The sequence below is a fragment of the Pleurodeles waltl genome, chromosome 8, assembly GCF_031143425.1.
Source record: "Pleurodeles waltl isolate 20211129_DDA chromosome 8, aPleWal1.hap1.20221129, whole genome shotgun sequence".
In the NCBI taxonomy this organism is placed as follows: Eukaryota; Metazoa; Chordata; class Amphibia; order Caudata; family Salamandridae; genus Pleurodeles; species Pleurodeles waltl.
The window spans coordinates 83,292,925-83,305,901 of NC_090447.1; the positions used below are offsets into that span (position 1 = coordinate 83,292,925).

Consider the following 12,977-nt stretch of genomic DNA (forward strand, 5'->3'; position numbering starts at 1 on the left):
CCGGCTCCCTTCCACTACCATGAGCTGGCATTGCATATGAGGGAGCAGCAAGAACTGCTGCTCCTTGTATGTGAAAGCAATTTTTCATCTCTGTTCCTGCCCACTTGATAGTGGGCAGGAAAACAGATGAAATGTTTGCTCCTGCGATGAGAAGCAGGGTCACTTCTCCCACCCTCTGGGAGCAGACTTGCTGTTTGCTCTTGCTTGGCGGGAGCTGTCAAATCTCCCACCAAGCGACAGCAAACAACTAAGTGCTGAGGGTGGGCACCTTGGGATATAGGGAGCCAGCCCTGGGGGGTGGCAGTCTCCAGGGCCAATTATGGCTGCAGGTGGGGAACCATGCGGTCCCTTTTTTGTTTTTTGTAGGGCCAGCCCTGGGGAGGTGGTTGCTCCCTGGGATAAATATGGCCCGGGGGAGCAACCCACCTCCATCCCTCTCTGAATATGACTATGGCCCCGGGGAGGTGGTAGTCCCCAGAGCACTTTAGGGCTCAAGAGGGGGTCCACACACCACTCCTTATTTTAAGGCCAAGCCCAAGGGAGGTGGCAGTCCCCAGGGCCATAAAGGGCCTACGAAGTGGGGTCCCACAGTCCCCCTCCCTGGTTGAAGGGTAGGCAGCCAATCAGATTGCATGAGCTCTTCCTAAATTGTGGAGGATCTGCGTTCCTAGATGTACAATGTTGTTTTTTCTTTAATTACTCCAACACTACAGAATGGATTTACACCAAATCACAAAATGTACTCTTTCTGGACCAAGAGCCAGCTTTCTGCCAAATTTGGTGTAATTCCATCCAGCAGTTCAGGATGTAGTTGTGTCTAAAATAGTTATGGGAAATTGCATAGAGGAAACATGTTTTGAGACCCTCCTTTTTCTTAGCCGTTGCTTGACAAATAACCCTATCCAAACAGCAGCAGGAGTGAGTGGCAAACTAATGTTGAAAATGTTGTGAAGATTCGTCACAGCGCCAAAGATTTTGGCAAAAGAAAAAATGCTTTACCGATGGAAACTAGCTCCTGACTAGAACTATCCCCTGTGGTAAAGTTGTGTATATATATATATATATATATATATATATATATATATATATATATATATATATATGTGTGGCCTAGGCAGAGTGAAAGGAGTCCGGCTTTTCAGAATTCAACGGAATTGAAAAAAACTCCATGTAATTCCACGAAGCTGGAGTTCTCTGCCCCACTGAGTCTTCCTGAATGCGTCCATCACAGAAGCGCTAAGCAGAGTTGGGCCTGGTCAGCCAGGCCCGACCCTGCTTAGTGCTTCCGAGATGGGTGAATTCAGGAGGGCCGAAGACAGTGAAAGCTGCCATTTCAGGCCTCTTGTGCACCGGTCTGTCCTGTGTGCTGTGCACACGGGTAGGCTTGGGCACAAGAGGCATGAAATGGCAGCTTTCTTTCGCTGCCTACGGCCCTGGCCTGAATTCAGTGCAGGGCCATAGGCAGCAAAAACTGCAGGCCCATTGTGCACCGGCCTGCCCCGTGTGTAGTGCACACGAGACAGGCCGGTGCATAACAGGCCGGAAGTTCAGGCCAGGGCCGTAGGCACAAACAATGACAAGAAAAGAGAAGAGGACTTACCTGGGTCTTCCCGGGGGTCCTCCTCTCCAATGATTCCTCTCAGTATGACAGCCTCCCTCCTCTTCTCCAGTTTGCGCTGCAGCCCAGTTTTGGGCTGCACAGTACAAGGGCAGAGTGTCTGCACTTGCGCTGTGCAGCCCATACTGGCTGCAGCACGCACTGGGTGAGCTCCGCTCTGCTGGTGGGTCTAGCGGAGTTTTCTGGACAACTCCATGCTCCAAGTGAAGCGTGGAGTTCAAAAAACTCTGGTAGCTCCACCAGTAGAGTGGAGCTCCCCACACACCCCTAATAGATATATAGAGAGGAAGAGATATATACATAATAGATTCATATATATATATATATATATACTGTATATATATATATATATATATATATATATATATATATATATATATTGGTGTGTGTGTGTGCCTATAACTTAGCCAAGAAATGGTTCACCACCAGGTTTGGGAATCCCTTTGGGCAGTCAGCTAAAGTCAGGCATGACAATTGCATGCACATCCATGCACAGAGAAATGTTAAGGAGGGAGATGTAGTTTCCCATTTTAGCTCCCATGATAAATGTTGCTCTCATCTGCAGACCAAACAGCTGAATGGATTTACACCAAACTTCGCTTTAAGTTAAAACTTTACTCAGAAACCTGTTTTGGTAGTTTAGTGTATATCAATTCAGTAGTTTTTGAAAAATACGATTTTAAGAGTTGTCAAGGGAGCTTTAAATGGTTATCACGTTTGTTTGGTCCATACATTACACAACTATAGAGTCTGGAAATTTCTCCAACTTCTGAATGTTTTACTGTGTGCTTTTTATAGCTAAATCAACATTAATCGTGTATGTTTCATCCCCTCCTACATTCATTCTATGAAAACCAAATTTAATTGTACACTTTTTTGTACTTTTTAATTTATTGTCATTCAAGCTTAAAATGTTCTGCAAAATGGGCCAAAAACATTTGTGACTCCCCTAAAAACATGTGATTTTGTGTGGCCCTTGTGCATTGCATGACCTTGATGACTTCCACGACACGAACCCTTCTTGCTAGTTTTCGACCCTGGAGACGCCCACCCCACCCACTATGTTTACGCATCATTTTAGGACCGCTTACATTAAGCTATTATAGAATATTTTCTGCATGACCAATACATACTCACCGTTCGTGCATGCCTAAGCACGCCGATTTAAAATACAGTCAAATTTAATATATTTTTAGGTTTAAACTTGTTCCTGGCTTGAATCATTTTACCTTATGGCTTGAATCTTTTTACCCCCAAGTACGTCTTGTGAATTAAGCAAAAGACACTTTTTGCAACATCTCATAAACCCAAACTCACTTTACTCCCCATCTGGAGAATATATCATGCAATCAAGAAATAAAACAAAATGTACACAGTCCTGCTTATCTCTCTGCCTGAAGGTTCAACATATACACAAGACATGTTTCTCAAATTCCAAGAAATCCAAATAAATTCGAATAAGGCTCAAATACAGTACTGTCCTAAATCAAAACAGCAAATAAAAAATGTTGCAGATTTTATTTTTAACACTAGTATTTAAGGTAAAACAGAAAGGCTGTAAATCAGATAAAAATCTGACTCATGGTTGTGAGATGACTAAACTTTTTAACAACTTAATGCAATACTGTTTTGCGGGTGTGTGATACTGCATCACAGATCCTTAAGTGAGAAAGGGAACCTCAATAAACTGAAAGAAAATTCACATCATCTGTAGATTATTTTTGTGACTATAAAAAAAAATGTAATGTACGTGTTCTCTGAATTCAGACCACCCCACCAGTTCATCTTGCTGCTACTGATCTCTCATTGCCCCATAGTTTCACTGCATTACATTCAAAACAGGGCATCCTCATACCCCGAAAAACCTTTAATTACCCCCGACTCACATTCTGACCACAAACAAAACTTCCTTCTCGCACTAGCTGTGTCGGGGTTAAGCACGCAAGTCTCGGGGTACGTCCTCCTGTCCCCCCCCCCCATATCCTGTCATTGTTTTGAACATAGATAGTCTTTGGTTTAGCTTAATTAAAATTTTATTTTGTATGCTGCTCGTTCATTTATTCGGGGTGGTTTTCTCCTTAACTGTTTGAGGTATATTATTTTTACCATTTATAGTTTTCTATCTAATCCCGAAATGCCCCGTTTGCTACTCTGGATACCATCTTTATAAACCACTTTAGTACTCATTTCGACCCATTAAGCATGTTCTCCGAGTAAAAATGATTTTAAAGGTTTTCAGTTTGCTTTCTTACTCCGTGCCGTGCTTACTGAAGCACAGAAAAGACTCATTTGTTCCTACTTGTAAACTACCATATTTAGGGCCTCATTTTCAAAGAAGTGGTGCAGCGGAAAATTTTGCAGCACCGCGCTGCGTCAATTCAGAAACGTAGGGAGCGCCGTATTTGCTACAATACGGCGTACCCCTGTGTTTCCCCTAGCGCTGGTGCTAAAATTAGCTGCCTAGTGCCAACGCTGGCACCCTGGCACTATTGTGCAAGGGTGCCTGCATGGTAGGGAAAGATTGTTTATGGGAAGAAAGGTGTCCCTTCCTGCACATAAACAATCAATAACGGCGATTTGTTACTTCTATGTGTGCTGCATAATGCAGCACGCATAGAAATAACAATTGGTTATTATTCAATCATTGTTTATATGCAGGAAGGGACACCGTCCTGCACATAAACAGTCATTAATAGTATTTTGCTCTTTCTGTTTGTGCTGCAGAATACAGCACACATAGAAAAAGCGAAAACGAGGAGAAATAAAAGTATTTCTCCTCGTTGCGCCCCTCTAACACCACAGCAATACCCATTGCACTCCCCTTTCAGGCAGGATGCTGCGTGTAAAGGGGCCATATTTACAAGGCACCGTTAACCCACAAAAAGTGGCTTTACGCCATTTTGTAAATATGGAGCAGGGCATTGTGCCACCAGAATGTCGGAAAAAGTGACGTTCTGGTGGTTCAATGCCATTATAAATGAGGCCCTTATTTTTTTTACTAGGTGAACAATCACTCTTTATGGTTGTAGGGTGCCCAGGGGTGCGGCTGTTCACTAAAAGTAAAGGTCGCCTGGGCAACTGCTATTGCAACCCTTTTTTCTTGAATGCATATTCACCCACAGGCTAGGGGCCAAAAGTGACATCATGCATGGTCTGGGCCACAGTGACTTACAGTGTCACTTTTGTCCCTCCGTTAGCTCATCAACAGCCAAACTTTGGTACTTTCTGTGCTTTCTGATGACTTGATGGCCCCTAAGGCCAGAGTCAACACAAACTAAGGCTTAGGTAGCAACTGTTTTTATACTTTTAGGCGTGAGATGTGATCAAGAAGGCCACTAATGGTGGGTGCAAATTGCCCATTTCTTTCTTTCATTTTGTGATGCACCCTGCGTCTTAATAGGTCATGGAGACCTATGTCTAATAAGTCAGTTCACAAAGTGATAGTTGCAGAGGATCACAGGACCACCAGCCTAATGAATACTACTTAGGCAGTCAGACATCTGCAACACCTGATTGGCCAAAAATGCAATAAACAGCAGACCATTTGCATTTTCAAGGGGAAACGTTCTTATTTTCAAGCATGGGTTGCATTAAAAGAAAAAGGTTGCCCGTTTGGGAAGACATCAGGGGAACAGGCAGTGGTACCCTGGGGCACTACCTGCTCCACCAGAAACAAACAGGGTGTGCAAGGGGTAAGCTGTCCAACGGGGACAGCTTGTCCAACAGGAACAGCTTCCCCTTTGCAAATCTATTACCATCTCTTTGGAGCTCTTTGTAATTTTTCAATGGTTTGTGGTTGCAATTGCGGTAACTAACCATTGATACCTCTTATAGTTGTTCGCTATAAGGATGGAATGCCCTTATCACACCCCTCCGATTGTGATTCACAATGAAGTCCAGTATCACTTTTCCAGCTCAGAAAGACTTATTGAATCACAAAAGGGGTTAAGTGCATAGCAGAAAACAATTTTGAAGCTGCAAACCCTGTGATTATCAGAATCGTATGGTTTGTGCCTGAAAAATGTATTTGTATGTGAGGCTCTTACGGTGTTGTTCGTTTCCTCTCTCTTTCCGTCTCCCACTCCACCTCTCATTACTACCCTTTATTTTCTCTTCTGATTTTTCTGGGTGCTAGCTTTCTTATCAGGAAAAGGTTGCCATTTTCTGGCAATCAAAACTTTGGAATTTGCTAAATATTAAAATCAGTGGAATTTCCAAAATAGACATGATGTACAAAATACACAAAAAATCAACCTTACACTCACCTGCATCTATCATGGTGCATTCCCTGGGAGGAAGAACTCTATTGTATCCACTGCAAGAAGTCAATGGAGCAAAAAGAGTGCATACTGGCTTGAAACCAACAAGTCCGCCTAAAAGTAAACCATGAACCAAACTTTCTCCATCCAGCCACGCATCAGGTGTCCCTCTCACTCCTGCAGTCCAGAAAGTAATTAAAGACTCTATTGATGAGTAACTCATTTATAGGAACTAAGGACCATTCCCGCTCCTTCGGCCATCCAAATGAAACAGTTAAAACTTCACATTTGTATAGCGCACTACTCACCCGTTAGGGTCCCAAGGTGCTCTACACATACTGCTGTGGAACCCCTCCTGGCTTTTCCCTGTGAGTTACCCACTCCTGGTCAGCCCCGGTGTGAAACCAGGCATCCAAGCACTGTTGTGGAGATTAAGCAAACTATTGCCCAGAGTGGGACCCATTACTTAGATTAGGCACCAAGGTGAGAATTATCTGGTCCAAGGGAATTGAGCCCAAGACCCACTGAGGTGGGAATTGAACCCTGGTCCCGGGCCAGATCTCTGCATCAGGGTCTGCCACTCTAACCATTGTGCCACAGTTCCCCCACTATGATTGTACAGGATCTCAAAATCTCACTTCTCTCCACTTGACTATGCGCCCTTATTGCCAGATACTGCGTTATGTTTCTGGCTTGCAAAGGTTCACACTATGGAACTGTCAAAACATACAAGCAACTATCCCAGAGCCTTCCCACTCCCTTGACTCTTTCAGGACAGTCCTTTCTCACCCACAATGCACTGCGTCATTGTTTAGGCCATCACTACGTTTAATGAGCATTTCATATGCAGTGTGAAGAGGACTAGAAGGAGGAGCATCCACTTTAAACTCATGAGGCGCAGTACGGCCATGGCCAGTGAGCGTGTCCCTCACTGCATTGTCAATGTGTCTCAACACAGCTGTGGAGGGATGACCTCAGGAAAGAGGATTTCAAATCAGAAGCACTTTTAAAGGGGACGTACATTTTTTTATGAAAACATGCTGCCCCGACTATTTTTCTTGTTGTCACTGCCTGATTTACCAAACAAACTTTTCCCCACAATGTCCTTTTAAGTTTTTTTCAGGAAGCGTAGTCGTTACTTGGACAGCCACCCATTTGTATGGGACTCAAATTTTTGACTCAGGATGATTCCAAGAAGGGATATGAAATTAAGTTTGTGATCTAATACAGGAGCAAGTATGCAGCATAAAAAGTTGTATTTACTTTTACCTACAAACTGTTTTGAAAATCTAACAGTTACATTTCTCCTTTGCTAACACCATGGATCTGTGTACTGCAGGCCCTGCCTCTCACTGAAAACACTTAACGGAGTAACCAGATAAAAGAGGCATCTGGTGTAAAAAAATGAAAATATTAAAAATAAAATGAATGGATTCAATGTTTGACTAATAGTCAGAAATAAAACATACGTATGTATATTAAGAAATTACAGTAGCTATGTTTTCAAATGTGCTTCCTTTAATATACCCCCCATGGCCACACGGGAAACCAGCCTGCTAGATTATTGTCAGCCTTTGTAATGGTTTTAGGTTACACTGCAGCCCCTCTGCACTTCCATTTCAAAGTCTGAAACACACTTGATTGCACCTGTGACTCTCATGCTGTGATTTCGGTCACTACAAATCTTTGTGAAGTTTGAAGCTTAACCTAAGAGGAGAGAGGTTTATGTCCTGTTGACAAATTCATTTCTAGTAATTATTTTCTGTGGTGGGTTATATTATTTCCAAGTGCTTCCAAATTTATGAGTTAATTGAGCTGAGGCTGAAGATGAGGACATGATTTGTAAAGTATTGAATGAGTTTGCTCAAGTGGGAAACATTGGAATTAAAATTGAGTCCTCCTAGCACCAAAGTCAACATTTCTGTCACTAGAACACATCCCGTTCCTTAAAGGTTTGATGATGAAGTTGGATCAGTAGGTCGCGACTTTTTCAAATATTTTGTTAGACCATATTTTTTTGCAATAAGGCTACTGATAACATGAGACTTTTGGGATGCTCTCTGTTCACATTGCTTTGTTTGTGTACAGCTCCTCTGCGTATGTGGCAAATAATTATTGCAAAATTAAATAGGGGTGGCTCACCCACAGGAGTGTGTAGGGAGAGATTATCTAACTGCTCATACGCACACTGCGTGCATGTGATAAGAGAGGCTGGACCAGCTTCAATTATGTCCTACCCATCTCTTTTCTCCCAAAAGTCCCAATACTCTCCACTGCCTGTGTGGGTGATAGTGTTTGGGGCTTTGTCTTCAAGAGGCAGAGAACTGCTTCTGCTGAGCCCTGGGAAAACTCAGCATCAAGCCACGTGGTTTCACAAGCTCCTTGCCCCAAATATCTTATGGGCCTTGGACCATAAAAACACAACAGCTTCTCCGCCTGTAGAAACCACGACAAAGCCAGTATCAGAGGCAGTTAGCAGCTCAGAAGGTGAGATGGTGGGAGCTGAGTGATTGTGTATGCATGCGTTTTTTTGTGTGCATGTATTGTATGTATTGTATGTGATTTTTTGTGTGTTTATATGTGCACACATGAAAGTGTATGTATTGTGAGCTTGGCATAAAGTGAACATCATTGCTACAGTGTGCATCCCCCTGACATAATGATAGTCCTAAAATATTGAGGGTTATTTGGCATACAGTGTGCATTATAGTAACCTTGGGCCAGATGTATCAAAAGGTTTTACCCATTCTGTGTCTATGGGAAAATGTGTTCGTACATATGGCCTCTTATCCGGTATAATGGGACTTCTGACATATTGTTAGCATATCATTACCTTGATGCTTCTCTGTGACATTATAGTAGTCACAGTAGGCATAATGATAGCTATGGCATATTGTGGTCATACTTGTTATACTAGGCATTATAGTGACTAGTGAAGAATTAAGAGAAGATGATAGGTACGAAGAAATATGCAACTCCATCTTGAAATATTATTTGATGTCAGACGACGGTCAATGTGGGCTGTCACTTTAAACATCTGTCAATGGCCCTGTAAAACCTCTGGGTGTCAGATAACCCGACGGTGTATCTGAGATCTCAGTTTCTGGGGTGCTTCCTAAAGAACTCTGCAAGCTGCTTCTTAGTGATGGAAGCTAAATCAAGCAATATCTAAATGCTCAACATCTGCTACCCATCACATTAATGAGCAAAATCAGAAGGTAATACACAGCAGCAGTGATGACATTGCTGCCAAGTATGAAGTCCTAATTTAATATTTTCCATTAACAAAATGCAGATTGAAGTCTGATAAACATTACCACATAAATTTGTTGCCGCCAGCTGTTGGCTCGCGCTAGTTAGCACAGAATTTGTGCACTAAAAAACAAAGCGCTCCCAATATTGATTTGCTAATACTGCATCACACGTTTTTTTGCCGCATGACTGATTAGAAAAATAGCAAAATGTGGGGTAATCAGATTATTTAGCACATTTTTTACATTACTGTTCGGGTGTAACTGGTTATATAGGATGATTAGCCAGTACAACAAACGTGTGGGTTAGGAAAGTTGCATCAGATGTCTGCCCATCACCTGCAGATCAGAAATTTAAGTTGTGCACTGTCGAGCCTGACACTCATTCTTCTGAGCGTGGTAAAAGGAGTGAGCCTTCTATACCGAAAACGCACCTCTGCCGTGAGTTCATCGAGCAGCTGTGCATTCTGTAAAGAGCTCTGAGTGTTGTAAGGGTACAGCTGCTCAGAGTCAAATCCCTTTAATAGAAACAGAAATCTTTCCGGGAATGAGCGACACGTGGCAGTAGCAGAATTAATTGTTGATTCAAGGAGTTTATTAATCCAGCCTGTCCTCGGATTGCATTACAGCAGAGGAAAACAGTGCTGCAGAAAGAGTCTTGGAAAGAACATAGTGTACCATGATGATGTAAAGAGCCTATTTGTCACTAAAGATGACACCCTGTATTTGTTTTTTAAATTAAAGCGAATAAGGTGCAGAAACCTGAAAATCTCCATACATGTCTGTTTTCCATACTTGGCACACCTCTTGGAGCAGAATACAGTGCCATGAAAACATGAATGGATGACTGGGTTAGCGGCATACAGCAGGTGCACAAAGTGTGTTGTGAGATACATAGTAGAATACTGGGAGTAAACAGGAGTACTATGTACTGTTCCGCTTAGGATATGTGAATCAGTGATCGGAGTTCAAACTGTTCTGTGATGCTGACATCCCACTGCTAGCATTCTATGATACTGTGGGTTGTACTTACATCTGTCTGCGTGGTACAATGGCTCCCTTTGCAGACATAATCATTCAAGACATGCATGCAGAAAACTGGTATGCAATACTGAATGACAAATGAATCACCCAGAATTGGACAGATTAGCAGTAAACCTTATCTTTACCATGACTAATGAAGACAATCTGTAAATCGTCCTTGCTAAAATGCCTAAAGCAGTTTTTGTAATCCTCATTTAATCCATTAATTAAATTACTCTGTTTTACTGAGTCTTCCACGAATGTTGGTCGAATAGCTGAAATTACATGGCCCCTGTTTGGGATTGATGACCACAATCACAATTTAATGCTAACCTGGTGCTTTCTGTTCGATAACATGCATATAATTATATAATTAGGTCACGTGTACATGTAGATATAAAGGATCATCTTCCTAGATTATGCATAATTCTGGTAATCCAGTCTGTCTTTGAGTGCTCAAGTGTGTACAGCTATGGAGCAAGAGGCAAAGATTTGCCCAGGATAACAAAATGTGGGCCAACAGGGTGTGAAGCCGGGATCGCAATTCTCGAGTTGCACCGTGGGCAACATAACATCAGTAGTCAGTTTGCCTTCATTTAAACAAAAATGTTAGCAGTGTGCACCATAAATTAAAAGGTTTGAAATTGGAGTATCACAGTGTCAGATTGTAACGACGTTCTGTTCTCTTATAAAGAGGAGGATAGCAGAAATACAGGCGCAGCTTTAACTACTACATGCAGCAAATGGCAGACACGAGAGTAACCCTCCAGTGAGAAGGAAACTCCTAACAGTGCTGAAGCCAGCTTCTTGTGTCCAATGTTTAGTTAAACTCATCTGCATCTCACATATATTAATGTTGTCTCTTCTCGCTACACAGTGCGAACCGTACGTCTTTTTGACAACAACGATTGGTGACAGCCGGCGGTCGAGGCTGGGGCGCCTCAAAGCCCCCGTCCGCCGGTGGCACTGACCCGGCGGGGGTCGGCGTCCTGCTCGTAGCGGTAGTGGTAGCCCTCCATCTGGTCGCGACAGGCCTCCCTGAAGTTGTTGAGCCACTTCTTGATGCCCCGCCTGTTCAGGTAGAGCACCATGAGGAAGAGGACCCCGATGAGGGCCAGGACGATGCCGAAGAAGACGTAGGAGGCCGTCTCCAGGTCCTCGTTGATGCACTTGAGCTCCTCGGCTTTGAGGCGCACGATGAAGGAGCCGTTCATGCGGGCGGGCGCGGAGCAGCGGAGCTCCGCGGAGTCCCGCACCTGCGAACTGTTCCGCAGCCAGAGCAGCAGCGGCTTGAGCTGGCAGTCGCACAGGAAGGGGTTGGCGCTAAGGGAGAGCTGCAGGCGCCTGTGGCGATGGAGGCCGGCCAGGGTGGGGGCGTCCAGGGACTGCAGCGAGTTGTGGCGGAGGTTGAGCGTCCGCAGCTCCCCCAGTTTCAGCACCCCGGCGGGCAGCGCTTGAAGCTGGTTGTCGGACAGCTCCAGCTCCGCTAGCGCCACGAAGCTCCGGTTCAGCAGTTCCGCGGACAGCTGCTCCAGCGCCCCCTGCCGGAGGGCGCTGTTCATCCTCAGAGTGTGCAACTGCCCCAAGCCCCACAAGGCGCCGCTGGCCACGGACGTCAGTGCGTTGTGGCTCAAGTCCAGCACAGCCAGGCTGGGAAGTCCTTGGAAAGCTAGCGCCTCGATGACTTCGATGCCGTTATCCGTGAGGGTGAGGGCGGTGAGGTTCACCAGAGTCGTCCCGTTGTTCGCAAACGCCCCAGTCCGCAGGGTGCTGATGTTTCCCTTAGTGACCGTGAGGTTTCGAACCCAGGGAGGGAGGGAGTCCGGGATGTCCGGTGAGCGGCAGTGCACGGCCCCCGTGTCCTCATAGCAGTGGCAGTCCTCGGGACAGGCCCCGGTGCCAGGCAGCAGCATGAGCACCGCGCAGATAATCCCACAAGCCAAAAGAAAGCTGGACGCGCTGACATCCCAAAGCCCCTTCACTTCGCCGATGTAGTCCGACTGCTTCTCCCCCATCTTTCATCCCAGGCATCCGACCAGAGACTCTCGGAACAGTCCTGTGCCCGCGTCTTGCTGTGAGAGGGGGCGATGGGCTAGCCCGGGTCTTCGCTCCTCCCGGCCATCCCGCTGATCCGTGGATGCGCCTTAAGCGCCACGAAGCTCGGCCACCAGCTCTTCAGCAGCCGGCCCTCCTCGGCCAACAGTAGACTTTCTATGCAAGCACTAGTCCTCCAGGTAGTTTAACATCCTCTCTTACTCTCAGTCAGTAGTCTCCAGTAGTTTGCCCTCCTTTTTCCCCGCCCCATCCACCAGCTTTCTGCCCTGCGTCCTCTCTCAGTATCAGCCACCGGCTTCCCAGACAGCTTGCCCTCGTTTCTCTCAGCCACCAGCTCTCCAGAAGACCGCCCTCCTTCCTGAGAAGGCTTAATTTGATTTTGACGTCTCTGCCAGTGCAGATGGATGGATAGACCGCTGTCTGACAGAGAGTGCCCCCCTCCCCTTTCACCTCTCTGGATCAGCTGTGCTTTCCCCTTCTGCAGCGGGGGGGGGGGCAGGGCGGGGAGCTGGACCAGTTTCCAGCGAGCTTTACTCCCAGCAGCTCGAGGGATGCTAGTGTTTTCATTTACACCGTGCAACTCTTTAATCAGCGCTAAGATCGATGGGGCATCGATTTTCCTGTCTCCTTCCGCGGTGACAATATACTGCTGAGAGCCCGGTAAGCCGGCGCCTCCCGGGGCCCCCGTATACCCGCGGGAAGCACTGGGCGTGCACCCATTTCCCCGAATTGATGCGCTGGTGTCATGGCTTCCGTGTTTATGCCTGTCAG

The 12,977-nt window shown here is 45.4% G+C and overlaps 1 protein-coding gene across 1 annotated transcript; it reads right to left on the reverse strand.

The window, feature by feature from the left end:
• Nucleotides 1–2,677: 2,677 nt before the first annotated feature.
• TPBGL (trophoblast glycoprotein like) lies at nt 2,678–12,771 on the reverse strand. The gene has a single exon (XM_069203798.1). It carries the CDS (start codon nt 12,164–12,166, stop codon nt 11,093–11,095), a length of 1,074 nt encoding a protein of 357 aa, XP_069059899.1. The 5' UTR covers nt 12,167–12,771; the 3' UTR covers nt 2,678–11,092.
• Nucleotides 12,772–12,977: the final 206 nt, after the last annotated feature.